Below are 26734 nucleotides of genomic sequence, written 5' to 3' on the forward strand. Positions count from 1 at the left end.
TCATTTATTTGTCACAATTAATCATTCATTTGTTTGTCACAAGTACTATTTTAAAATGCTTCACACCGCAATAAATCGAGAATGGATACATACATACGTACTTACATACATACATAGTATTAATTATTATTTGTAATATATAATTGTACGTGATGCATATGGTTCTTGTTGCAAGGTTTTACTAATATGCTAATTGTCACAACTTAGTACATGTTACAACTGTGGTGTCACTATTAATATATTAATGGAGTCAAGAATTTTGTTGTCACTAAATTTGGTCACTAAAACTATATGCAACTTGGCATGCATCACAATTCACAATAATGTTAGCAAAAATTTTGACAAAATATATTAGAGTTATGCATAGATCAGGTTTTTCTTTTTTTTTTTTTTTTTTTTTTTTTTTTTTTTTTGGGTATAATATCAATTTAGAAAAGATGGTTTTTCCCCTTGTTGGAAGTTGAACTAAACAAGCACAGAACTTTGGTACTTTTCACTCTAGTATTTGGCACCATATACATATTGAGATAAATTAAACAACATTGTTTCACATTTGGTAAATGTTTATGTACCCATTTACCAACCTTTGATTTACATGGAAGTAGTCGACAACCACTATTTACACGCGCATTTTGAGTGAAACCTATCTTGTGACCCTAGTCGGTAAAGAACCAAAAGAAGGTAAATCAATCTAGGTGCTCATAGTTAAGCAGCTCAAATCAAGAAGGTCGACAATTCACATACGTAAAGGTTATTTAGCTAACTATCCGACTAGTTCAGTTGGAATTGCCCAAAATAAACCCTACAACTTTTACCAATAAACCTTTGAATAGGCTGAAACTAAATACTACGTATGTATTTACCACAAGCACCAACCAAAATGTTCACTATCTGCGTTGACATTTTTGATGTGTTATAAAGTAAATTATGTAAAAACAAAAATTGTAATGTTTGAATATATATTCAAGTAAATTTGTGATATATGGATAATACTTTGATTTATGAAGACTGCTTATAAAATGTTGTCTAATATAATTGATTTGATTAGCATGCAAACCTAGCTTAATCACGACTATCATTTATCTTAAAGAAGATTTGTATTAAAATTAACCATTCTCAAGTATATAAGAGAACTGCCGGAAGAGAATCAATTTTAATTTAAATCATTTCAAATGAAGAAAATAGTCTTAGTTGAAATGGAATACATCATTTAATTGTCTTACCAACGTAACAAACATTACTACCAACAAATTAAATAGACTATCTTCTTTTAGTAATTTGATTGGAAAAAGTTTTTCTTTTTTTTTCTTTAGTGAATTTACATTAAATTTTGACTAATTTAAAATTGAATTAGTATTAAATCTTATACAATGAAATGCTTTGGTCAAATATTTATTACTCCATTCACAATGCTCAACAAGTTAGGAAGTTAATGTTGTACTAAAACAAGAAGTTGAAAAATCAACTTGATTGGCATGAGTGAAAATACATTCTCGTTACTTAAGAAAGGTTGAAAGTTCAAACTCCTTCTAATATAAAAATTCAATCCGTCCATTATTTTATACGAACGGGATTAGTTTAATGAATACCTCCTACAATTAGGGTTTGCTCAAAACACCTGACAAAAAATAAATACTGAAATCAAAATTCATTTTATTAAAGTTTGGGGAATGATAAACCAACTGAATTAGGGATTGTGGACCACCTGAATATGGAAACAAATATATAATTTTTATTTTCTTGAAAATTAAAAAAAAATATGTATATATAAGTAGAAAAACAGTCCTCGAAATTCGACAGTGATCTGGCTGTCGGAATCATGCAATTAGATTAGGTAAATAATGTTGAGGGAAATGGAATCTGACCATATGAGTTTGAGACAGCCGGGGAAGACTGCTCCCTTCCTGTCTTTTTTATTATTATTTTTTTTAATTTTTCTTATATATAATTAATTGTTTATATGTCTATTGCACTAAAACCCTTTGTTGGGAGGCATTCGTGCCTTCGTGGCCATAAATATTTTCCATCCAAATAAAGTCAGAACCGAGTCCATTTGTGTTGCTGTCTACAAAATTATTATTCTTCCACTTTCAACCAATCATATACAAATTCTATTACTCTACTCAGGCCGGTTTTTTTTATTTGCATGGCTCTGTGCTGGTAAATAGGTGAGGTCGGTCCTATATATCAAAGTATAAATAAATTGAAAATTGAAGAAAAAATTGCAAAGAGAAAAATGCAAAAAACCTAATTTTGGGCCAATATAATCACAAATATATATAGTAACTATTACGCCAGGGCTGGACTAGGGACCCCCAAAATTTTGGTGCTTTGTGCTGTTGCCCATCTTGCACGCCCTAAAATCTGGTCCTGACTCTACTCATCTAGTCAAGTTAAGACATAAGTAGCTATCAAATTAAAGAATAATATTAATTGTGAATTTTATGAATCATTATTAGGGTGATAGCTGTCAACGAGAATTGAACTATCTACTGAGCACTACCAACTCTGTTATAATAACTTACTGGTGATAGCCACTTTGTGCTACTAGACAAAAATGTCATTGGCTATAAATATTTATTTTTTTCTACAAATTTGTTATAAATTAAAACTTTGTGTAAACAAAAGCATATGGTCAAATCAATTAGAAACAAAAATTGTTTCCACTCAAGAAAAAAAAAAAGTTGACAAAACATAAGCAAACAATAATAGTAGCTAGGGGCATGTTTGTTTTGTCTTGGTGACCCACTCCAAGAGTTTTTATAGGACATAATACAATTTGTCATCTGGCTGTATTTTTGCTGGGATGTTGGCCAGAACCACAACTTAGACTATTTGAATATATGACCATTATTCAATTCACAAGTGGCAAGTTGCATCTTGATCACAAAGTTGGTGCAACATTTTAAATTTGAATTGACATTTAAAAAACAAAAGTATATATGGCAAAGTAAGGGTTCTCCTCCTATCTTTTTATTGTTGAATTCAAGCTTGTGGATCCATTACAAATACCCATCTCTGTCTTGTTTTCTTTCATCACTTGACTCTCATGTTGTCTCCTTTTTGTTGATTTATTTTCCATATATATATATATATATATATATATATATATATATATATATATATATTCAATGTTAGTTGTTGCTAGACAAATTAAAGATCCCATCACAATATTACATTGAAAGGCTAGAAAACATATATTTGTGTAAATTTTGTTGGGATAAATAGTTATTGAACAGAGAAAGTATTACATAAATAGTAGTAGAATTGTTTAACTATGCTGGTTATACGTGAAATTGCTTCGATATTGGACATGAAGCACTAAATACGGTCATGTCTTAAGTCACCTTTTCTTTAATAAATAGAGTTATTTTTTTTTAGAAGAATAAATAGAGTTATTTTTCTGATTAGAATTTTTTCCTTGTTAGAAAAAATTTATTCATTTTTTAAGACCAATTATTTTTTATTAATCAAGATTAAAAGTGTTTCGTTTTATTATGGAAGGGAGTATTGCCCCTTTCTTCGTAACCAACAACCAAACAACCATCTAACAACTCTAGTACAACCTACTAGTTATTATTTGTACAATCAAAGTGCAATCTTAGATATAAATTAAAGTGTTGATTGAAATTGTTGGAAGGGCAATAAAAAGAACACAATGATTAAATTCATTTAACTAATCTTACTAAATGCAGGCTATTGCTAATTACTTGTTATAAAACTGTATTCTATGAATTTGATCTTATTGGTGCTTAAAAATTGAATCTATAATACCCTAATATAAAGTCATAATTTATGCAATGTGAATGTGATCACAAGATTTTGTATAAAGACGACATAAATGTACAGCTTTAAAAATTTCAATTCAAATTTATATCAATTTATTAATTGTGAAAAAAAGAGTAATAATATATATGAGATTCACTACCTATGGAAGGAGAGTAGTAAACATAATTTATAATTGAAGTACATGTTAGGAAATATTACTACAAAAAATGAAAATTCCCATAAGATATAAGCACAAAAGGACGAAATGTTTGGGGTTTAGTTCGAATCGAGCGAAACACTCTTTCCTTAAAATCTTATTTGCTACATCAATTTGGTGCTAGGAGCATAGTAGCCTAGATTTTCCAAAATAAAACGAACTATAACTTATGGTTTGAGAACTCAAAAAATAAGTCCGGCGAACTAGAATAGTGGTATGAACAAAAAAATTTGAGGAATATGAGCATAGGTTTTCTGAGAGCAAAACATAGGTTGTATATGTTGTGTTGTAATCCACCTGCTCAACAAGGTTATATAGGAGATGAAGGATTAAATTGCATTAACCATGGCATTTACACATGTTTAAAACCACTCTATAATTTCATAACAGACAAATATTTATTCTGAAAATTAATTGTAAAAATTCACGTGCTCAACAAGCTTATATAGAAGATGAAAGATTAAATTGCATTAACTATGGCATTTACACAGGTTTAAAACCACTCTATAACCTTTATAATAGACAAATATTCATTCTAAAAATTAAGATTGGAACTAATTAAAAATTAATTATGTAGTATCATAATTAAATCACAGTATGCAACTCCTCAATAATAAAAAGAAATGTCTAATTGCCTCGAACTATAGTTTAACCCTTGATATATAGAATTCTAATTATATTTTTATGTGAATTTTGTGTTTGTAATAAGTTTAATATTTAGATCTAAGAAGTGTTAGTGATTGGGGAGCTCATATCAATTTTTAAATAAATTGGTATTTAATATTGAAGTTTGATCTAAATTTAATTCAATTTGTTAAATATTATATGGTTTAGATCTTGTATCTTTGTTGTAATGGTAAAACAAAATTAATATACTATTCCATCTTATATCTATGAGTGGAAAGAAAACAAATCATCTAGTCATTTTTAATCTACATTGGGTTGCGACTCAACGTGATGCCTTCGTCCGTCAAATATATATATATATATATATATATATATATATATATACATATATAGAGAGAGAGAGAGTTAATATTCATTTTGGTCCCTCAACTATAGGGTTAGTCATATAACTTCGCTCCGGGAGGCACGGGAGCTGGTCCAAGGGGAATCGTCACTTGTGGGAATTGAACCCCTCCCAAAATTCCTCCCCACAAAGAGAGCTCATTTGCCACTTGAGCTACTCCACTGGGTTATCCATCTATCACTATAATCATGGACAAAAATGTCATTTTAATAGTCGAAGGACCAAAATGAGTACTAACTATTATTATTATTATTATTAAAATAATAGGTGGCCAGAGATGGAGAGAATGACCAAACCGGTCGCCTTCTCCGACTGGACATAAGATGGAGAAGCCAGGCAAATGTCATATGTACAACATAATGTCAAATTAGGGATTTTGATTAAAAATGAAAGGAAACCTAGAACATTATGCTAGAGTAAATGAAGCAGAATTAAAGCGCCTAAATTGAAAACTTCAACACCAAAATCAGGAACCCTTGATGTCCATCTCAAGTGAATCGAACTCAAAATCTAAGTTCAGTTCCACTGCCCGAGTATGATGAGAGTGAGATATACTCATATACCTGCTAAACGACAGAGGAGAGATCGAAGTGAACAAGAAGGAGACGGTTAAGCGAGCTATCGCCGACGACGGCTTCTTCTTGTTCTTTCTATTCCGGAAGCTTCTTCATGGTTTTGGTGGACCTGGACAAATGCCTAATGCTATTGTTGGAGAAGCGACCAGATCTAGTCGTTCTCTCATGGAAAGGACAACCAGACCAGTCAGGTCGTTTTCTCCAATGGAGAAGGCGACCTATTCTTTTTAATAATAATAATAATAATAATAATAATAATAATAGTTAGTACCCATTTTGGTCCCTCGACTATTAAAATGATGTTCTTGTCTCTGATGGATGGCAATTGTAATGGAGGACCAAATTGGGTATGATTTTACAAGTTAGTATGGGACTAAATCAAGTATTACCCTATATTTGAGGGATCGAAATGGGTATTATTAGCTCTATATATATACATACATCGTGTGTGTGTCCGCGCGGACACACACACACACATATATATATTAGGTAGATCGGTTGAGAACCACATGCCCAGGAGAAGACGAGAACACATCGCGACCGTCCATCTGTCCATATCTAAAGAATCATAAAGACTTGAAAAAATGTGGTGACACTTTTCTAAATAATTCGAACTTTGAAGTGCAAATAAATTGTGTTAAAATTGCAAGTAACAGTTTCATAGAATGCACTTAAGTGCAAGTAAAATGTATTAAAAATGCAAGTAGAATGTATTAAAAGTGCAACAATATATATAATATACACTGAGCAACAATATTAAGTACACATAACATTATCATTAGGTGCACCAATGTGAAAAAAGTAAATTACTTGCACTATTATGTGAAAATGGTTGCACTTTTAAGTAATTTTACTTGCACATTTGCACCAGTTACTTGCACTTTTAACACATGTTACTTGCACAAAAGTTCGAGTTATTTACAGAAATGCAACCGCATTTAAAAAAAAATTACATCTGATCCATTAGATTTGGATAAGTGGACGGTTGTGATTGGTTTTCATTCCTCTCCTAGGCATCCGTTCTCACATGAGCGTGTCTCTCTCTCTCTCTCTCTCTCTCTCTCTCTCTATATATATATATATATATATATATATATATATATATATATATATATATATATATATTCTTAACTTTTAAGAATGAAGAATTAATAAGATTTTACGGAATAATATCAAATATTAATTAAGCTAAAAAATAAATAAACAAATAATACTTATTTAATAAGAAATCAATTTCCAAAACCAATGCACTTAGTAGTGTTAGTAAATGAATGATCATATGAAAACAAGTCCCCTATAAAGAAAAATGCATGTGTAAAAAATACGTTAGCATTTTTGTAATTTTTGCACTGCATAGAAAAACACTTGATAGTTCGTTCACATATAACTAATAGTGCACACACGTGAGTGTATTGTCAATTAGCCGCAAATGCACTATCAAGCGATTTCAAATGCACCATAATAACTATGAAAATATGAGATTAATCTGCACTTTAACATAAGGGCTTATTCCCACTTATACAAACTTGCCCTTATATATATGTGCGTGTTTCACCATTCCTTAATACTTTGTATTATTTTAGTAGGTATAATATATTTTCAACATTATATATTTTAGCTTTAATTATACTTCATTCCATTAAGTTATATTAAAATTGCTCAATTTTTGAATTATTAATAAATATTACTCCTCTGGTACATTTTACTTGGCATATTTCCTATTCATTGATCAAACTAATTCATTCTTCTTTAGTTTTTTTTTTTTTTGAAAACTCATTCTTCTTTAGTTATTTAGTATCGTTAATATTTTCGTATAATTTTTTAACTTAAACTATTGTTGTATCTAATACTCCGTAGCACTTTTAATATAATTTCTAAATGCTTATACATTTTATATATTAACTATAAAGATAATATTACAAAAATTTGAATTTTAAATAACTTCAGTCATGTTTCGTTAATTTAACAAAACACATAATTGGGAGGGAAGAAGGTTAAAAAAACAAAAACAAAAACAAACAAACAAATTAATTTTTTGTGGTATCATATATAATTTTGTCATAAATTTTGTGAAATTGTGTCACATATTTTATTATTTAGTGAAACAAAAGATTGAAACACAATTTTATTAAATATATACTACAAATATTATAACACCATTACATGTAATACTATAAGACTTTCTAAAAAAATTGTTATGCAGGTCATGAGTACGTTCATATTTTAGCATTAAAAATTCATCCAAATGGGTTGTGTTTTTCCCCTGTTATTAGGAGCAATAATAAAAAATGTTGGTCAAATCTTGACCAACAAATACATTAAAGAGTGATTGTCATTTGTCAGTGTGTGACAATAATTACTAGTAAGACTAAGTAAGTTGGTCGGTCTTTGAATTGAAGCTAATGAGTTAATGATGCATATATGGCGGTTTAGGATGAGAATCTCTTTGTTCTTTTATCCAATCATTTGTTAACAGTAGTTGTTAATGAACTAGAGAGTTGGACGGCATAGGCATATTATCATGGGATTAGATCATCCTCACATGCTTAATTATTTTATCCTTAATTCAAACAAACAAACAAAAATCATGGAAAAGAATGAATAAAATATACATACTCATAGTTTTAGGCTCCAGTGAGAAGATATTGATTCTTTGTGCTTCAGTAGGTGAAGAAAATAATTATGAATAAATACTATATTGTAACAGAGTCAGTAGTATTAAAAAAAGTAAGCATTTGAAAATTATCAAATATGGAGTACCATGTTAGTTTCAACCATAAATTATACTAGCTAAAAATTTGTAGATGTTAGAACATTTTTGCTCGATTGATAATGCGTGTGTATATATAAGCACTGAAGTTTTTTTTCTTCTTTAAATTTAACAAAGAGAGAAAAAATTATATAGTCATTTGGAAAGATGGCACAAGTTTATATTAAGAAAAAAAAATGCCAAATTAATCTCTAAGTCCATTGAAAGTGCAATTAGATACCTTAATCTATCTATACTATATATAAAAGTAAAATCCTCCTATTTTATTTTCCCGTCTAAACTTTTGTAGTCAATTAATTAAATATTTTATTTGTTAAATAAGTAATAAAGCTTATTTGGTATCAAAATGTAAAATCAACATTAACTAACATCTATTTATTAATTGGTAATATTGTTTCTATATTCACTCATCAATACAATTAATAAAAGTAAAATCCTCATGACAATTTATATCGTGGACCAGGGTGCACAATGCATTGTGCACCCCGTACCAAAACGACGTCGTTTTGGTCATTTTATATAATGGTTTGTTTGTTTGAAAATCACATTTCTCGTTTCGGCCGTTAACTTCCAAATATTAAAAAAAAATTGCGTTGTTCAGATTGGCGGTTTTGATTTGTTTGTTGTTGATGCAAATAAATGAACTCGTATCTGATATTCGTTGATTGAACTATATGAGAATATTTATAGGATTGTTTTTTAAACAACTAGATGATTCGATGCTTAGGAGGATGGGGTCTGTGTACTTGTGTTAATATTTTGTGTATTCTTTGAAGGCATTGTGTGTATTAATGTTAGGGGTACTTAAACATAGGTTGTGACGTATTTTGTGTATTCGAATGTTAGGATGATGATTTCTGTGTAGTTGTGTCAATATTCTGTGTATTCCGTTGAAAGTGTTTAAAAAACAATCCTATAGTTCAATCTAGTTCAATCTCCTAACCATCGGATCATCTAGTTGTTTAAAAAACAATCCTATAAATATTCTCATATAGTTCAATCAACGAATATCAGATACGAGTTCATTTATATGCATCAACAACAAACAAATCAAAACTGCCAATCTGAACAACGCAATTTTTTTTTAATATTTGGAAGTTAACGGCCGAAACGAGAAATGTGATTTTCAAACAAACGAACCATAAATTAAAATGACCAAAACGACGTCGTTTTGGTACGGGGTGCACAATGCATTGTGCACCTTGGTCCACGATATAAATGTAATTGACTAATAATAATTGCTTAATAATTATTATGGCAATTAAGCTAAACATTGATCGTTGAATTTATTTTTATAATAATTATAATTAAATTATTTCTTATTTTTTCCATATTTATTTTAGTAATAAAATAATTACATAAGTTATATTAGATATCGATCTTTTTAAATAATTGTAGACAAAGAAGTCACATACATATTATTCAATTAATTGAGTAATACTTTTGCACAAATCTTATAATCAAATAAATATACACGTTCAATATTAGAATTTTTTTTATATAATTTCATATATATTTTTATTATCTAAATATATAATAAAAAATTTATCCGTGCATCGCACGGGTATTTGTACAATTATTTGCTCTAATTCAAGCAAGGAAAACATAAAAACACATAATTGATCCAGCTAATTTCATCAATTGTGATATATAATATTCAATGTTATAATTTATATAATTGTATATCGATCCAAATATTCTTAAAATATTATAACAAATCCATTCCGTGCAACGCACGGACGAAAATACTAGTTTAAAAATAAAAAACAAAATAACTCTAAAGAGCTAATTTAAATTGACAAAATAATGCAATTATTTCCTAATTTACTTATTCAATATGTTACCGTGAATTTGACAGTAACTAAGCTAACATGTGGTATTCAGATGCCTACATGATCCTAAGTGCAAAATTTGTTGTATTTTTTTTTTATTATTAAAAGTTTTTGTATACAACCACCGACTGATTTTGAAAAACAAATCACTACAAGAAAAATGCAGATAAACACCAGTGAAAAATCGTTATATTAAGTTCAAAAAGTTGTTGAAATCAGTGTTATTGTAAATCTCGAAAAAAACAACGATTTAAAAATGTTGTTTCTATATTATTGTTTATGTGCATTTTTCTTATAGTGAACGATAATTGATTTTATTGTCAATGATTATCCATTTTCATATTTGAACTCGGAGATGTCCAAATTTGGATAGACGAAGGTGACCATGGCCACCTTCATCTCAAAATGGGCGAAGGTGCATGGCCAAGCATCATTTGTCCTCACAAAGGTCCATATTTGGACCTCAATTTTAGACCCAAGAAAATCTATGCCATGGTTATATTAAAAACAATCGAACTTCTTTTTAATATACCATAGTTGTAATGAAATTGGAAGATTGTCTCTATCCAGTATTCTAAATTTTTTTCTTCTCTTTCAAAGATGTTCAACTAATTAAGCCAAATCAGTCATGAATGAAATAATTACACATAAAAGCCTTACTAGTTTGACTATGTAAGATTAGTATCTCATTGCATTATTTTTATTCAAGATAACTCATTGAAATTTTCTTTTCAATTAAAAAATTCAGTTAAAGTAGATTTTTTTTTGAAAGCCAATTAACTAGATTTAGTTATTCAATTTCACACTTTTTCTTTTATGTTGTTTTTAGGCTTTCATATTTTCAATTTTGATAATTTTATCTTTAAAGTTTAAAGTTATCTAACCAACATTATCTTCATTATTTCAATTTTTTATTTTTTCCATTAATTAGTCTCTTCATCAATTATCACCCCCTAGTCAAAAAGTGACTAACAAAACTACAAGGATGCTAAATAGCTAGACAATTTGCTAGGGAGCAATGATGTAAAGGACAGCTTTTACATTTCAACCAATATAAACATGTGCTGGGCAGTGGGCAACTGGGCACGTTTTATTACATTTCAATTTTGGTTTCTAGGACGTTTACACCTTACAGTGTTTTAGAATTTTTCTTTTTTCTTCTTATTGAACATATAATATATAAACATAAATGTGTAATCCAACTATCAATTTAGACTTTTAGTTGAATTGAGATACATATTTTAATTTGGTATTAAAACTAACCCCATACCAAATATTATGGGTTCGAATCTCAGTGTCACCCTATAAAAAAGAGGCTATGATTCACGTGCTGTTTGGAATCCATCAAAAAGTAATCGATCTGCACACGTGAGGGGTGTGTTGGGCATATAACATATATACATAAATGTGCAATTCAATTATCAGCTTAAATTTTTATTTGAGATTGAGCACATAATTCAATTTGGTATTAGAGCCAACCTTATGTCAAAGGTTATGTGTTCGAATCTCTGCGTCATTCGATAAAAAAGAGATATTGTAGTCCACGTGTAATCAGAAAGTTAAGAAAATAGTAAGAATTGTCATCACACTATATAGTAGTTGGCAAACTTCACCATCATTTAACTATAAATAAATAAGTACAAGATGGAAACTAATAATTGTTTGTCATCTAGGACTAGGAGTGCATACAACACGTTGTTCAATGGTATGATCTCTTTAATTGTATTAACACGTTTTTCAATTTAATTATGTTATATATGCAATTTGAAAAGCTTTCACAATATTGTAATTTAAATAAGAAGTTTTCTTATTTGGACACATCTAACTTTGGGCTTGTTTGGTTATCAGTGGTTAGTGGTCAGCGGTAGCGGGTTGTGTTAGCGGTTATCAAATAGCGGATTGTATTAGCGAGTTTGACCAGTGGTTTGTAAAAAGATGTTTGGTAAACTTAGCTGTTTAGATTAGCGGTTAACATGTAAAATGACCAAAATGGTAACATATATTTAATAATAATAATAATAATGTTTTTAGATTAAAAATAAAAATAAAATAAAAAGGAGCCTTGAGGCTCCTATAAAAGGAGCCTCAAGGCTCCACGCACTTTCAATTTTTGCGTCGACTTTCTGTTGCAACAAAGCTTCCATCCCAATGATAATTTTGACCACTAACCCTAAACACTAGAGGAGCGTTACCAGCGTTGAATGACCTATCGACTCTACCGACAATAGACGTGAAGTAGAACATGTTGTTATACCTTTGAATATTATTGAGGAAGTGTCTACTCCATTTAGTATCACAAAAGTATAGGCTCTCGAGCACATGAGAAGAATCCTTCATGCGAGGTAATTGGATTTTGTCATCATAGCAACACTTTGTGTATTTTGGCAATGTGCGTGTTACATTTTGGTTTGAGCGCTCTTACTGTCAAAATAAAGCCTCACAATAATTACATGAATGAGCGACAGCTCCAAGGTCAAAATAACAATCTGGTAACGTAAACAACTTACAATTAACACACATTATTTATATTGTGACAAAAATGAACCGAACGAACTTTTGTATTTAAAAGGAAAGAAAACTCTTCATATCCATTATTTTCAGCCTCAACCTATTTGAAATCTATGTTTAAATTACTCCCATTTGTTCTTGATGATAACGTACTGAAATTTCTTATAATTACCCCCGCAGAACACGGTTACGCCGACGATGCGATTCTTTTTCTACTTTAATAAGTTATAATGAATTGTTAAATTATTTTTTAGTAATTAAAAAAGTTGTAAACACACGGTGGAAATAACAAAAGGCAAAATTCATGAACAGTGAAGTATAAATTATCGTTCATAACATCGGGTTGGCGTGATGAAGATGTTGAACTTTACATATTTGACATATTCAATAAACATTCATTGGACGATGAAAACATGTTATGCATATCAATTACAATTTGTTTTATTCAAACATATATAACATCACATTGATCGTATAGAATTTGTTTTTATTCAAGCATATATAACACATTTATTATATAGAACAAATGAAGAAATATGTAGTGAATTAATAGAGAAAATCATTACCATCTATAATGGTAGTTGAAGGTGTGAAGGGCCTAATAGTATTGTTCAATTCATATAAAACTTGGGTTGCTAGCAACTGTAATTTTTTACAAATCAAATAATTGCATCAAATAAAGACAAAATAATATTAATACGTAAAAATAAAACAATTACTGAATATATAAAATAAGATCAAAATATTACTTTAGTCGAGATGAGAAATAGGCAGTGTTGCAAAAATCTTGCCTAGGCACCGATTAATCTCCGCCTAGGCGTTAGGCGCTGGTCGACCGCCTAGCGTATCACCTTAAATGGTGGTCTAGGCAGCTGGCCGGCTAGGCGACCGCCTAGGCCGCTTAGGCGCTGACCGCCCAGGCTTTCTAGGCACCGACTAGGCCGCCTAGTCGACCGATTAACTATTGTTTTTTTAATGGATTATTTCACTCAAAACAACATCGTTTTGAGCGAAATAACCCTATATTGTACAAGTTCTAGATTGTTTTAGGTTAATATTTATTATTTTAGTATTAACTATTAAAGTGTTATATAATTTATAATTATTAGCCTTTAAAAACTTTAAAAATATTTGAAAAAAAAAACACCGGTGCCTAGGCGCCGATTAATCCCCTTCTAGGCGTCCTAGGCGCTAGGCGCTCCCCGAGCGCCTAACGATTTTTTCAACCATAGAAATAGGATAACATGAATATAACATATACCATTTGTGATTGCACTTAATGATGTTCCTCTAGTGTCCACATTATTATCTTTTAATGGAATTTGATAAACATTAACTGCAACAGTTTAACCGAAAAATAAATCAAATTAGCATATAATTTAACCTATTATGTTATACTATATTTTTGAATAGTATTACCTTTGATGGGTATATTAATAGGTGTTGATGGAGAGCAAACCATAAATTCACCAAACAATGCTTCATTACCAGCTACTGCAGTTATTTATATTAAGGAAAGAAAATTTATGATTGCATTCTATATAGAAGAAAATATGCATGTAAGCTATTAGAAAAAATAAAATTTTCCACCATTAAATCTCGGATGAACTGGATTAAACGCTGAAAAACCAACAGTTGTTTGCAATACCGACTCATTAAAAAAAAAGGACTAGTATCTAGATGATTCTCATAGAATGATTCGTACATTAAATACACAGCTATATATGAATGCATCTCCTATTTGTAATATTAAATCTTATATATTAATTGCATATATATATTATTTGGTTTGCTAACCAGTACAATATTTTTGAGAAATAATAAAATCAAATAAGTACATAATAATTAACACATTAATTGGAGTAAATCAACAATTTACAATATTATGTTGTAGAAAAGTATAAATGGATTGGTTTGTTTATAATATTACCATATTATTAATAACTGATACTAATAATTTTAATCTACAGTAAGTATATGTACTGATATTAGGAATTGTATTACCGTATTTTATAATATTATGTTGCAGGGGAGTATATGTACTATATTATTACGATTAGTAATTTTAATTTAGAATTGTATTAGGAATAGGAAAGTAGGAAATAATATACTGTATTAGGAATTATATTACATATTTTAATGTACAATTGTAGTACGAATATGAATTGTATTACCATATTTTACAATATTACGCAAACTTTAATAATATAGGAGTGTTTTGGACGGAAAGTTAAAATGGAGAATTTTATTTTTATTAATAGTATAGATTATTATTATTATTATTAGTAATTTTAATCTATAATTGTATTACAAATAGGAAAGTAGGAAAGAAATATATTGTATTTGAAATTTTATTTCCATATTTTAATGTACAATTGTAGTACGAATAGAAATTGTATTACAATACTTTACAATATTACGCAAATCTTAATAGTATAGGAATGTTTTGGGCAAAAAAGTTAAAATGAAGGATTTTGTTTTTATTAATAATATAGATTATTATTATTATTATTATTATTATTATTATTATTATTATTAGGGAAAATGGCACTTTTCCCCCTATGTTATGTGCATATAGCACTTTTCCCCCCTGTGTTATTAAAGTGGCAGTTTTCCCTCCCTGAAATGTTAAATTGACATTGTTACCCTTAAAAATAATTATTTCATTTATTTTTCTTCTCCAACAAATTATTATTTATATGTATGGCTGATCACGATTCGGTTCGAATCTAACCAAACACTGTAGCAATCATATCGAAATAGTATGGACGGTTCTGGTTACGATTCAGAACCGAAAAATTTAAAATTAAATATTTGTTGAACCGTGAACCGGAACTTAACCACAATCATATATAGTGAAAATAATCAAACACTTATTTTGATAAAGTAGTACGGTTCGGTTCCAATTTCGATTTTAAACCGCCAATCAAAACTTATGTATTTATTTACTACGTATTTATTTTTATAATTTTATTTCTTATTTAAAAATAGTCTAAATTTAACAATTATTTTATTTTATTATTTTCCGGTTCTGAATCGTAACCGTAACCGTCTATACTATTTAAGTTCAATTGCTACAGTGTTTGATTAGGTTCGTATCGAACCGTGATCTTCTATACATATTAGTAACAATTGATTGGAGATAAAAATAAATGAAATAGTTATTTTTAAGGGCAAAAATGTCAATTTAACATTACAAGGGAGAAAACTACCACTTTTAAAATAACTGAGGGGGAAAAACTGCCACTTTAATAATACAGGGGAAAAAAGTGCTATAAGCATATAACATAGGGGGAAAAAGTGTCATTTTCCCTTATTATTATTATTATTATTATTATTATTATTATTATTATTATTATTACACAAGGGCATTTTAGTATTTATATTACTTCTTCCCTTCCCATTCCCAATAATTCAATTTCTACCTACCAAATGAATTCCTATTTTGTTCACAACTTATTATTTTCCTCTCTAATTCGTTCCTCCCAATTATACCCTATGAGTCTACAATTTAAGTATAACTAATAGACTAAAATTGCTATTTTTCCAAACAATAATTTCACTTTTATGATTTATAAAACTATCATTATTTTTATTTTAAATAACTTACATTTTTGGCAAGTACCTTGTACTCAGATGACATGTAGTAACTTTTCTTTATAAAAGGTCATACATTGTTGACTGACTCACAGATACTAAAATCTAATAGAAATGAGGAAAAAAAAAACTTACATTTTTACCGAGAGCCGCCACCTTGGAAGAAGAAACAATTAATAGTAAGCTCAGAATCTTAGGAGTATTTATATCAAGTATTTACCATCTGTTTGCAATAAAGACTTTAAATAGTGAAGCAAAGAAAAAGAAAACAAAAAAGGAGCAGATAGCCATGTGATACTGTTCCCTACGAGGTTATACTACCACTCTCATCATTATAAAATCTTTAAATGAATTAAGAATTTAAAATTTCGATCCCTATAAAAGAATATATAAAAGTAATTCTATTTTATTAGTTTGGTTGGCTTAATAGGAGAACTAATAAATAGAATTAATTTCGGTCCTATAATTATTGGGGTCCTATTATTATGAGTGTAATTTTAAATTTTGTTTTTAAATTTTAGTGCTTAAAGTTTATATTTTTTAAAATCATTTTTTATCCTTCCGGCCAAATCTTGTCGGATGTCATTGTTTGATGGGTAAATTAGTTAACTCAAGTGATAATCTATACTATCAATCAAATTAATATCATTTTTGGTCGCACCATTTTTGGTGCCTTATTTAAATATCCCAAAAAATTATGAATTAAAAGAAAAACGATTAGCACTAGGCTGGACATAATGTGTCTGAAGTGAAATTTGATGTATGTTTTGCTTTGTTTTGACGGATAATGTACACTATCACTTTAGTTGACTATTTTACCTCTCAAAAAAATGATATTTGGTAAGTTTGGCTGTCAATTTGGCCGAAATGACCAAAAATGATTTTAAAAAATTAAGTTAAGCATCAAAATTGAAAAAAAAAATAAAAATTGTGCACTCAAAGTAATAGGATCTCTATAGTCGTGGGACCAAATTAAAATTGTACACATGAACAATATTTTTAAAAATCATAAACTAAAAACATTGTAGTTTTTTTTTGAAACCAAAGGAATAATCATATATTAAGCTGGAAGTAAATCAGAAATACAAGCAGGAGGGTTAGACACCCACGAACCAAGGACGGACATAGAACCAGTTGCCCTAGCAAGAGTATGAGCCACGTGATTCGCTGACCTCCGGATATGGCGAACAGTAACGTTCCCAATATCCATAGCAATAACACGACATTGCTTAACAATAATACCAACATACGACAAGTCTAACAAAGAAGAATTAAAAGCAAGGAAAAAATTTAAACAGTCTGACTCCAACACAACATTATTATGCCCCGAGTTCTTGAGCCAGGTGAGTGCTTCCTTCACTGACATTGCCTTGGCAAGGTAAGGATCGTCGCCGCAATTGAGCCGACCGGCAGTCGCCGCAACAAAAAGCCCATTAGAATCCCGAAGTACTGCACCAAAGCCAACGCCATCAGCAAAAACTGCTGCATCAACATTACACTTAACTTTGTTCGCAGGTGGAGGCTTCCAAATACAGTCGGCATTGTTATCACAAACCACTGAGCTTGGCTCCAGGACATGCTTCCACGTAGCGCAATAGCTCTCCACCTGTCGCCTAAGCCCAGCCATAGACCATATGCCATTCCTCCAAACTTTGTCGTTTCGTGCATTCCATAGAGACCACATAATAGCTGCCATATGAACAACACTCTCCGTTGATGAAGCCTCCAGTATGGAATCCATGAACTGAACCATAGTCCTGCCATTCAAAATGTTATTATTAGACCAAAGGTGACAAGCAAACGGGCAGGCGAAGAAAACATGTTCCTCGGTTTCATATGGAGCATCACAAAAGGCACATCCACCCCCAATCCAGACATGCTTAGCTTTTAAATTCTCTTTAACCGGCACAATACCCCGAGCACACCGCCAGAGGAAGCTTTTTCACTTTCGGAGGAACTGGGAGTTTCCACAACTTAGGCCAAGAAGAGATTAAAGGTTGCGAAGTCACACCCAAAGCAGTAGACATAAGCAGCCGATAGCCCAATTTGACCGAATACATTCCCCTCAAATCGCCATTCCATCTCCAGGAGTCTTTGAATTGAGAGGACACAGGAGTATTCAACACCCGTGGCACATCTGCATCGTAGAATAGATCGCGTACAACCTCCACATCCCATTCGCCACCTTCCGTCAATAAACCATTAACCTTAGCATTCCGTAGCTCTTCAATGCAGGGTGTTTGAAGAGACTGGTTAACCGTATCTGCTAGCCAAGGCACACCCCAAATGAGGGTATCATTTCCATCACCAATACGGTGCACTACTCCCCTTCGCAACAGTGGTTGACCGGCTAGGATACTTCGCCAAATATAACTAGGATTGCTCCCAATCCTAGCGTCTAAGAACCCCGTGTTTGGAAAGTATCTCGCCTTAAGTAATCTGCTCACCAGTGAGTCCGGTTTAATGAGGATCCGCCACCCTTGTTTAGATAATAAGGCTAAATTGAACTCATGCATGCGTTTAAAACCAAGGCCACCTATTTTCTTAGGCAGACATAACCGATTCCAGCTTAACCAGTGAAGGCCTCTATTATTAGTTCCATTACCCCACCAATATCGGTTCATCATCTTCTCAATGCTATCACAGATTTGAATGGGCAATAGATAAACTGACATGGTGAAAATGGGAAGGGCTTGAGCTATACTTTTGAGCAAGATCTCCTTGCCCGCCTTAGAAATGTGTTTATGCTGCCAGGCTCCTATGCGCTCCTAAATACGTTGCTCAATAAAGCGGAAGATAGTGTTGCAATCTGATCTATCCCACTTCCGCATTGTTGCGCCCGCGGAAGTGGGATAGATCAGATTGCAACAATAATTTGAGAAAGAAAAATAAATGAGGCACAGATTTTACGTGGAAAACCCCTAAACAAATTAGGGTAAAAACCACGGGCAAGGGTAGAAGAATTTCACTATGAGAAAATAGGAGTTACAACCACTCTCTAACTAACAAGGAGAAAACAAGGATAATTCTCTCTTGCTAGGAAGGAGAAATACACTCAACAAACTCTCTAATATCTCTAGTATATGAGGGAAGAATAGAATGATTTGGGATGACAAGAATGGCAAATGACCTCCCTATTTATAGTTGAGGAATAGGGGTCATTTTGTAGTTAGTCCAAAGTTTAGGGACCAAATAATAAATATTTTGGTAGGTGCCTAACTCCATGCCTAACTCTTTTGACTTGCCTAATTCTTTGTCAATTGTTGCATGCTTGCCTAATTTGTGGCTGCTGCCAACTCCATTTGCCAACAATCTCCCACTTGAAGATCAGATTGTAACAATCATATCTTCACACCATTCTTTCTACCTTGCACTTTCCATGTCGCTTACGTCTCTATCAGGCCACAGGAAGATCGACACCAAGTAAACTTATCAACATTGATTACCTTTGTTAGGAAATATGCTACGTTGTCCGTGGTATGGATTTTCTGCAAATCTACTGTCCCTTCTTCCACCTTCTCTCGGATGAAATGATACTGCACTCGTATGTGTTTCGTCTTCTCTCGGATGAAATGATACTGCACTCGTATGTGTTTCGTCCTTGAATGAAATGCATGATACTGCACTCGTATGTGTTTCGTCCTTGAATGAAATGCTGGATTCCTTGCTAGATGCAAGGCACTCTGACTGTCACAAAACAAACAGACAAACTCTTGTTTGTGCCCGAGCTCCTCCAATAGCATTTTCAACCAAATTGCTTCTTTACTGGCTTGTGTAGCTGCTACGTATTCTGCTTCTGTTGTTGACGTAGCCACAACTGCTTGCAGTTTTGAAACCCAGCTTACAGCTCCACCAGCAACTTTGAACACATATCCTGTCGTAGATTTACTTTTATCCAAATCCCCTACATAGTCAGAATCCACATACCCGTTGATAAGAAAGTCTGATCCTCCATAACATAATGCAACATCTGAGGTCCCCTTGATGTATCTTAGGATCCTCTTCACACAGTTCCAATGCTCTCTGCCTAGATTCGCCATGTACCGACTAACTACTCCCACTGCTTGCGCAATGTCTGGTCTTGTACATATCATAGCGAACATTAGACTCCCCACCGCTGATGCATACGGTACTCGAGACATCTCCATCCTCCCTTCTTCATTGCTAGGACTCATACTTGAGGATACTTTGAGATTAATAGGAAGAGGGGTAGAAATTGGCTTACAATCTTGCATGTTGAAACGTGACAAGATTTTCTTTAAATAATTCTTTTGAGAAAGCCAAATCTTCCTATTACCTCTGTCTCGGTGAATTTGCATCTCTAGAATCTTGTTTGCTGGTCCCAAGTCCTTCATTTCGAATTCCCTAGCCAGTTGTGCCTTCAATTCATCAATGTGATCTTTGTTGGGGCCTGCGACCAACATGTCATCTACATACAACAGCAATATAACAAAGTTATCTTTTCCAAACCTCTTGAAATATGCACAAGGGTCTGCATTCAGTCTGTTGTATCCAAGGCACATGATGAAGGAATCAAATCTCTTATACCAACACCTTGGCGCCTGCTTTAAACCGTACAGAGATTTGTTCAACCTGCAAACCAAGTTCTGATTCTCTTTGTCTTCAAATCCTTCAAGCTGGAGCATATATATCTCTTCTTCAAGATCTCCATGAAGAAAAGCCGTTTTCACATCTAGCTGCTCTAGATGTAAGTTGAATATAGCACACATCGCCAAAACTACACGAACTGTTGTTAGTCGAACCACAGGTGAAAATATTTCATTGAAATCAATACCTTCTTTCTGAGCATATCCCTTCACCACCAGTCTTGCACGATACCGCTCCACTTGATCGTCACCATTCCTTTTGATTTTGAAGACCCATTTGTTACCAATTGGCTTCCTTCCTTGTGGTAGTGTCACAAGTTCCCATGTATTATTTTTATGGAGAGCTTCTATTTCTTCCTGCATTGCTGCCGTCCATTGAGAAACATCTGAGCTGTTTATCGCCTCCTGAAAGGTTGATGGCTCACCATCCTCTGTTAGAAGGCAGTATGCAACATTCCCTTCCATAACATAATCTGAGTGCCAAGTGGGACGTCTTCTTTCACGGTCTGATTGACGAGTTGTTGGAGCTCTAGAGCGTTCTGGTTCTGGTTCCTCGTGCGCCGGTTCTGCTTCAGAAGAATCTTGTTCAAATTCCTCATCTACCTGTATCTGAGTAGTTTCTGGCTTCTCCTTTTCCGTGCTATCATCAACTTCTCCTCTTTGTAGCTTGTCCTCTACAAAGATAACATCCCTGTTGATGACAACTTTGTGGGCAGTGGGATCCCACAAGCGATACCCCTTTACTCCATCAGCATACCCCAAGAATCTACATTTCCTGGACTTCGGATCCAACTTTGTAATTTCCTGGGCATTGTACATTGCATACACAATGCTTCCAAATATATGGAGGTTTGAATAATCAACAGGCTTACCAGTCCACATCTCCATTGGTGTCTTCAGCTCGATTGCAGTTGATGGAGCTCGATTCACCAAATAACAGGCGGTATTGACTGCTTCTGCCCAGAATGATTTTTCTAAGCCCGCAGCCCTCAACATTGCTCTTGTCCTTTCCAGCAAGGTTCTGTTCATCCGCTCTGCCACTCCATTTTGTTGAGGAGTGTATGCCACCGTGAACTGCCTTTTGATGCCTTCCTTTTTGCAGAAGTTATCAAATTCCTAACTTGTATATTCCCCTCCATTATCTGTCCTGAAACACTTGATCTTCTTCCCGGAATCAAGTTCCACCCGTGCTTTGAAGGCTTTGAAAGTCGCAAACACATCTGACTTTCTCTTGATAGGGTACACCCAGCATCTCCTAGAGTAATCGTCGATGAATGAGACAAAATACTTTGCCCCTCCTAGGGATGGAACCGGTGCTTGCCACACATCAGAGTGAACCAATTCTAGAACAACCTTGCCTCTAGAATTTGATGTGCTGAATTTAAGACGGTGCTGCTTACTTGTTATACAATGCTCACACAAAGGAAGTGATACCTTTGTTAACCCCGGAAGTAGCTTTTGCTCCACAAGAATCTTCATTCCTTGTTCTGACATGTGCCCAAGTTTCTGATGCCATAGCAGCGTAGAGTCTGGACTACATGCGGCAACCGATGCCTTTGCTTCTTGCAAAGTCTCTCCCTTCAGCATGTATAGATTTGCAGCTATCTTCTCCCCTTTCATCACCACAAGCGCTCCTTGGAAAATCTTCATGACTCCTTTCTGTGTTTCAATCTTGGTTGCACTATTATCCAATATTCCATAGGATAATAGATTTTTCTTCAGGCCTTTCACGTGCCGCACATCCTGAACAGTTTGGACTGTTCCATCGTACATCTTCAGCTTGATGGTTCCAATGCCGATAATCTCCAAGGCATGATCGTCGCTGATGGTTCCAATGCCGATAATCTCCAAGGCATGATCGTCGCAGATGGTTCCAATGCCGATAATCTCCAAGGCATGATCGTCGCAGATGGTTCCAATGCCGATAATCTCCAAGGCATGATCGTCGCAGTTGTACACAGATCCTCTAATCTCCAAGGCATGATCGTCGCAGTTGTACACAGATCCTCCTGAGATTGGTTCATAATGATGGAACCATTCTACAGATCCTCCTGAGATTGGTTCATAATGATGGAACCATTCTCTCCTTGAAGTCATGTGATATGTGGCTCCCGAGTCTATAAGCCATATATTCGCGAACCTTTTTCTGCCTTCCCTGGCTATTGGTGCTTCGCAACAAAGAGCACTTCCATCATCTGAGGTACTTGCAACATTTTCTTGAGGATTGGAATTTTGAGGTAAATTCCAACAATCTTTCTTCAGGTGACCCTTCTTTCCACAATTGTAACACTTTAAATTCTTCTTACTTGATTTTTATCTACCACGACTACTGCTTTGGCCACGTTCTGTTGACCTTCCTCTCATCACCGTTAACGCCTCTGCCTGTTGCAGATTGACTTGTCTGTCTTCCTTGTTCTTGCGTCGACTTTCTTCTTCAAGAACTGCAGCTGCAACATCATCGAAGACTAGATAGTCTGTAAGGATGTTGTTTGTTAAGTTGATGATGAGCTGATCATACGAATCAGGTAGACTCTGAAGTAGAAGTTCCGCACGCTCCTGTGGCTCTATTTTACAGCTTAGAGATGTAAGCTGGGAAAATAGAGTATTCAGCGTATTTAAGTGTTCCGTCACTAAAGTAGATTCTGACATACGAAGAGTATATAATTTCCTCTTAAGGAAAATTTTGTTGTGTAGTGACTTGGCCTCGTACAACCAGTTGAGGTGATCCCAAATCTCCTTGGCCGTCTTCTTCTCCTCGATGCTTGACAATACTCCATCTGCTATTGATAGGTATATATCCGCCATAGCATCCTCGTTCATCTCGCTCCATTTTTTTTCATCAGTAAAATCCACCGGCCTTTCACTGATAGCTGTTAGACAGTTGTCTTTCCTCAGGATAGCCTTCACCTTCAATTTCCACAATGAGAAATTTTTCCCATTGAATTTTTCAATCTCAAATTTCGCTGCCATATTGTTCTTGAAACAAATTCTGAACAATATATCTGAAGGCTCTGATACCAATTGTTGCGCCCGCGGAAGTGGGATAGATCAGATTGCAACAATAATTTGAGAAAGAAAAATAAATGAGGCACAGATTTTACGTGGAAAACCCCTAAACAAATTAGGGTAAAAACCACGGGCAAGGGTAGAAGAATTTCACTATGAGAAAATAGGAGTTACAACCACTCTCTAACTAACAAGGAGAAAACAAGGATAATTCTCTCTTGCTAGGAAGGAGAAATACACTCAACAAACTCTCTAATATCTCTAGTATATGAGGGAAGAATAGAATGATTTGGGATGACAAGAATGGCAAATGACCTCCCTATTTATAGTTGAGGAATAGTGGTCATTTTGTAGTTAGTCCAAAGTTTAGGGACCAAATAATAAATATTTTGGTAGGTGCCTAACTCCATGCCTAACTCTTTTGACTTGCCTAATTCTTTGTCAATTGTTGCATGCTTGCCTAATTTGTGGCTGCTGCCAACTCCATTTGCCAACAGATAGTTGTCTTATTATTTCCCATCACTGAAGGTAAGCCTAAATAGCGACCAAAGTCATTTGTAACACGTACACCAAAATTTGATTCCACCAACTCCCTCATCTCCGTAGAAGTATTAGAACTAAAAATAATACTTGATTTATCAAAATTGACCAGTTGGCCTGAAGCCGAACTGTACTCAGCCAAGCACTGTTTAATCGTCTGTGCCTCATGATGACAAGCTTTAAAGAACAGGAGACTGTCGTCCGCAAAGAAGAGGTGCGAGACCGAAGGTGCACCTCTTGCAACTTTCACCCCATGAATATCACCTCTTGCCTCCGCTTTTTGTAATAGCACAGAAAGACCATCTGCACAAATAATGAACAGATAGGGAGAGAGAGGATCACCTTGACGAATACCTCTTGTTGGATTTATCATACCAATCGGTTCCCCGTTAACTAATAAACTGTACCGGACTGAAGAAACACAAAGCATTATTAAATTTACCCACTCCTGTGCGAAACCTAGTGCAAGCATCATGCCTTCCAAAAATTGCCACTCCATTCTATCATAGGACTTCGCCATGTCCAGTTTCAAGGCGGCCCAACCCACAGCTCCGTTCTTTTTCACTCTCAAGTAATGGCCCACTTCTCCCGCTACTATGATATTATCAGTCAGTAGTCTGTCTGGAACAAAGGCGCTCTGCGATGGGGAGATAATGTAGTCTAGAACATCCTTCATACGGTTAGCAATAACCTTTGCCATGACTTTGTAGGCGACATTGCATAAAGCAATTGGCCGTAAATCTGTAACACGCTCAGGAGCCTTTTCTTGGGGATCAGAACCACATTAGTTTCATTCAAACCTTGCGGGAAAGTGCAATTCGACAAACAATTCAACACAAAAATAGACAAGTCATGACCTACGGTTGGCCAGAAATGTTGGTAAAAGGAAGGAGTCATACCGTCAGGTCCCGGAGCCTTTTCTGGAGCCATCGCGAAGAGAGCAGTTTTGATTTCCTCCATAGTGAAAGGTTGCAGCAGTTTAGTATTCATAGCCTCAGTAACACGCGTCTGAACCCTATTAAATAAGTTCACACTCGTCCCACTGCTGCTGAAGATGTCTTGAAAATAATGCAGAACCTCTCCAGCCATACTTTGACCCTCCACCCATACACCAGCTGAGTTACGAAGCCTCGTAAGCCGATTGTGGCGTCTCCGAGCCGAAGCGGATTGGTGAAAAATTTTTGTATTAAGGTCGCCATGCTTTAACCAAAGTTGCTTAGACCTTTGGCGCCAAAAAATCTCCTCCTGTAGTAGTAGTGCACAGAGCTCGCTCTCAATCATTTTATATTCATTAACAGCCACAGGACTTCTATAATCGCGTAGAAACTCAAGCCGCCTGCGCAGGAAGTTAACACGATCACCAAACCTCCGAAAATATTCGCCACCCCATTTCCACAACTGCTGACCACAAATCAAAATACGTTGTTGGAAGTCCACACCCCTAGATTGTCTCCAGGATGCTTCAACCACACGTTTACACTCAGTATCGTGCAGCTACGCTGACTCGAATTTGTACCGGCGGCTCCTATTGCGTACTGGAATAGCCTCCAGATCGAGAAAAATTGCGCAATGGTTAGAAGTAAGTGCTAAAACATTACGAACTTCAACTTCTTCAAAGATGTCTGTCCATGTCAAAGAAGCCACCGCTCGGTCTAACCGTTCCTCCACCCACGTATCTGTTCCTCGCCCTCTCTCCCAGGTGAACCGTGGTCCAACCATTCCCAGATCATTCAGATGACATTCATGCAATGCAGCAGTAAAGCCTTCAATCAGTGAACCTGGATGCAGGTGAAGCCCACGTTTTTCGGAATGGCAAGCAATATCGTTGAAATCACCTACAACCATCCACGGCAGGTTGCTGACACTACTAAGGGTACGTAACAAATCCCATGATTGATGGCGTCTCGATCTTTCAGGGTAACCATAGAACCCCGTTAACCTCCATTGTGGCTTGTCAGGAAGAGAAACAATAACATCTATATGATTATTAGAATAACCAATTAGACTGGCGAGGTTTGTATCCCTCCAAAACATAGCTAATCCTCCACTCATACCTACTCAATCCACACAGAATAATCCCTCAAATCCCATTCTCATTTTAATGAACTCCAACTGGGACATGCATAACTTAGTTTCCATCAAAAACACGAACACGGATTTATGCTTGGACACAAAGCCCAATAACTCACGAACTGTCCGAGGTGAACCCAAGCCTCGGCAGTTCCAGCTTAGAGTACTCATTGGGTTGGGCGGGATTGGACCCCCAGACCCGCCAATGGCAAGT

At 34.1% G+C, this 26734-nt stretch overlaps 1 protein-coding gene across 1 annotated transcript; it reads right to left on the reverse strand.

Annotated features, from left to right (window-relative positions):
• Positions 1-24370: 24370 nt before the first annotated feature.
• On the reverse strand, positions 24371-26502 carry LOC116015853. The gene is made up of 3 exons (XM_031256022.1): positions 25987-26502; positions 25350-25848; positions 24371-25215 (listed from the first exon to the last, which is right to left on the reverse strand). The coding sequence occupies exons 1-3, from the start codon at positions 26500-26502 to the stop codon at positions 24371-24373; spliced, it is 1860 nt and encodes a 619-aa protein (XP_031111882.1).
• Positions 26503-26734: the final 232 nt, after the last annotated feature.

Source organism: Ipomoea triloba, chromosome 4, assembly GCF_003576645.1.
Source record: "Ipomoea triloba cultivar NCNSP0323 chromosome 4, ASM357664v1".
NCBI lineage: Eukaryota > Viridiplantae > Streptophyta > Magnoliopsida > Solanales > Convolvulaceae > Ipomoea > Ipomoea triloba.

Bases quoted from the DNA above. Each gene is read 5' to 3' on its own strand.
- LOC116015853 (XM_031256022.1), bottom strand. From the start codon at position 26,502: ATGAGTGGAGGATTAGCTATGTTTTGGAGGGATACAAACCTCGCCAGT. The intron at 25,849-25,986 runs GTACGCAATAGG...TGTGGTCAGCAG, and splicing joins TCGATCTGGAGGCTATTCCA to TTGTGGAAATGGGGTGGCGA. The intron at 25,216-25,349 runs GTATGACTCCTT...CTGATCCCCAAG, and splicing joins AAAGGCTCCGGGACCTGACG to AAAAGGCTCCTGAGCGTGTT.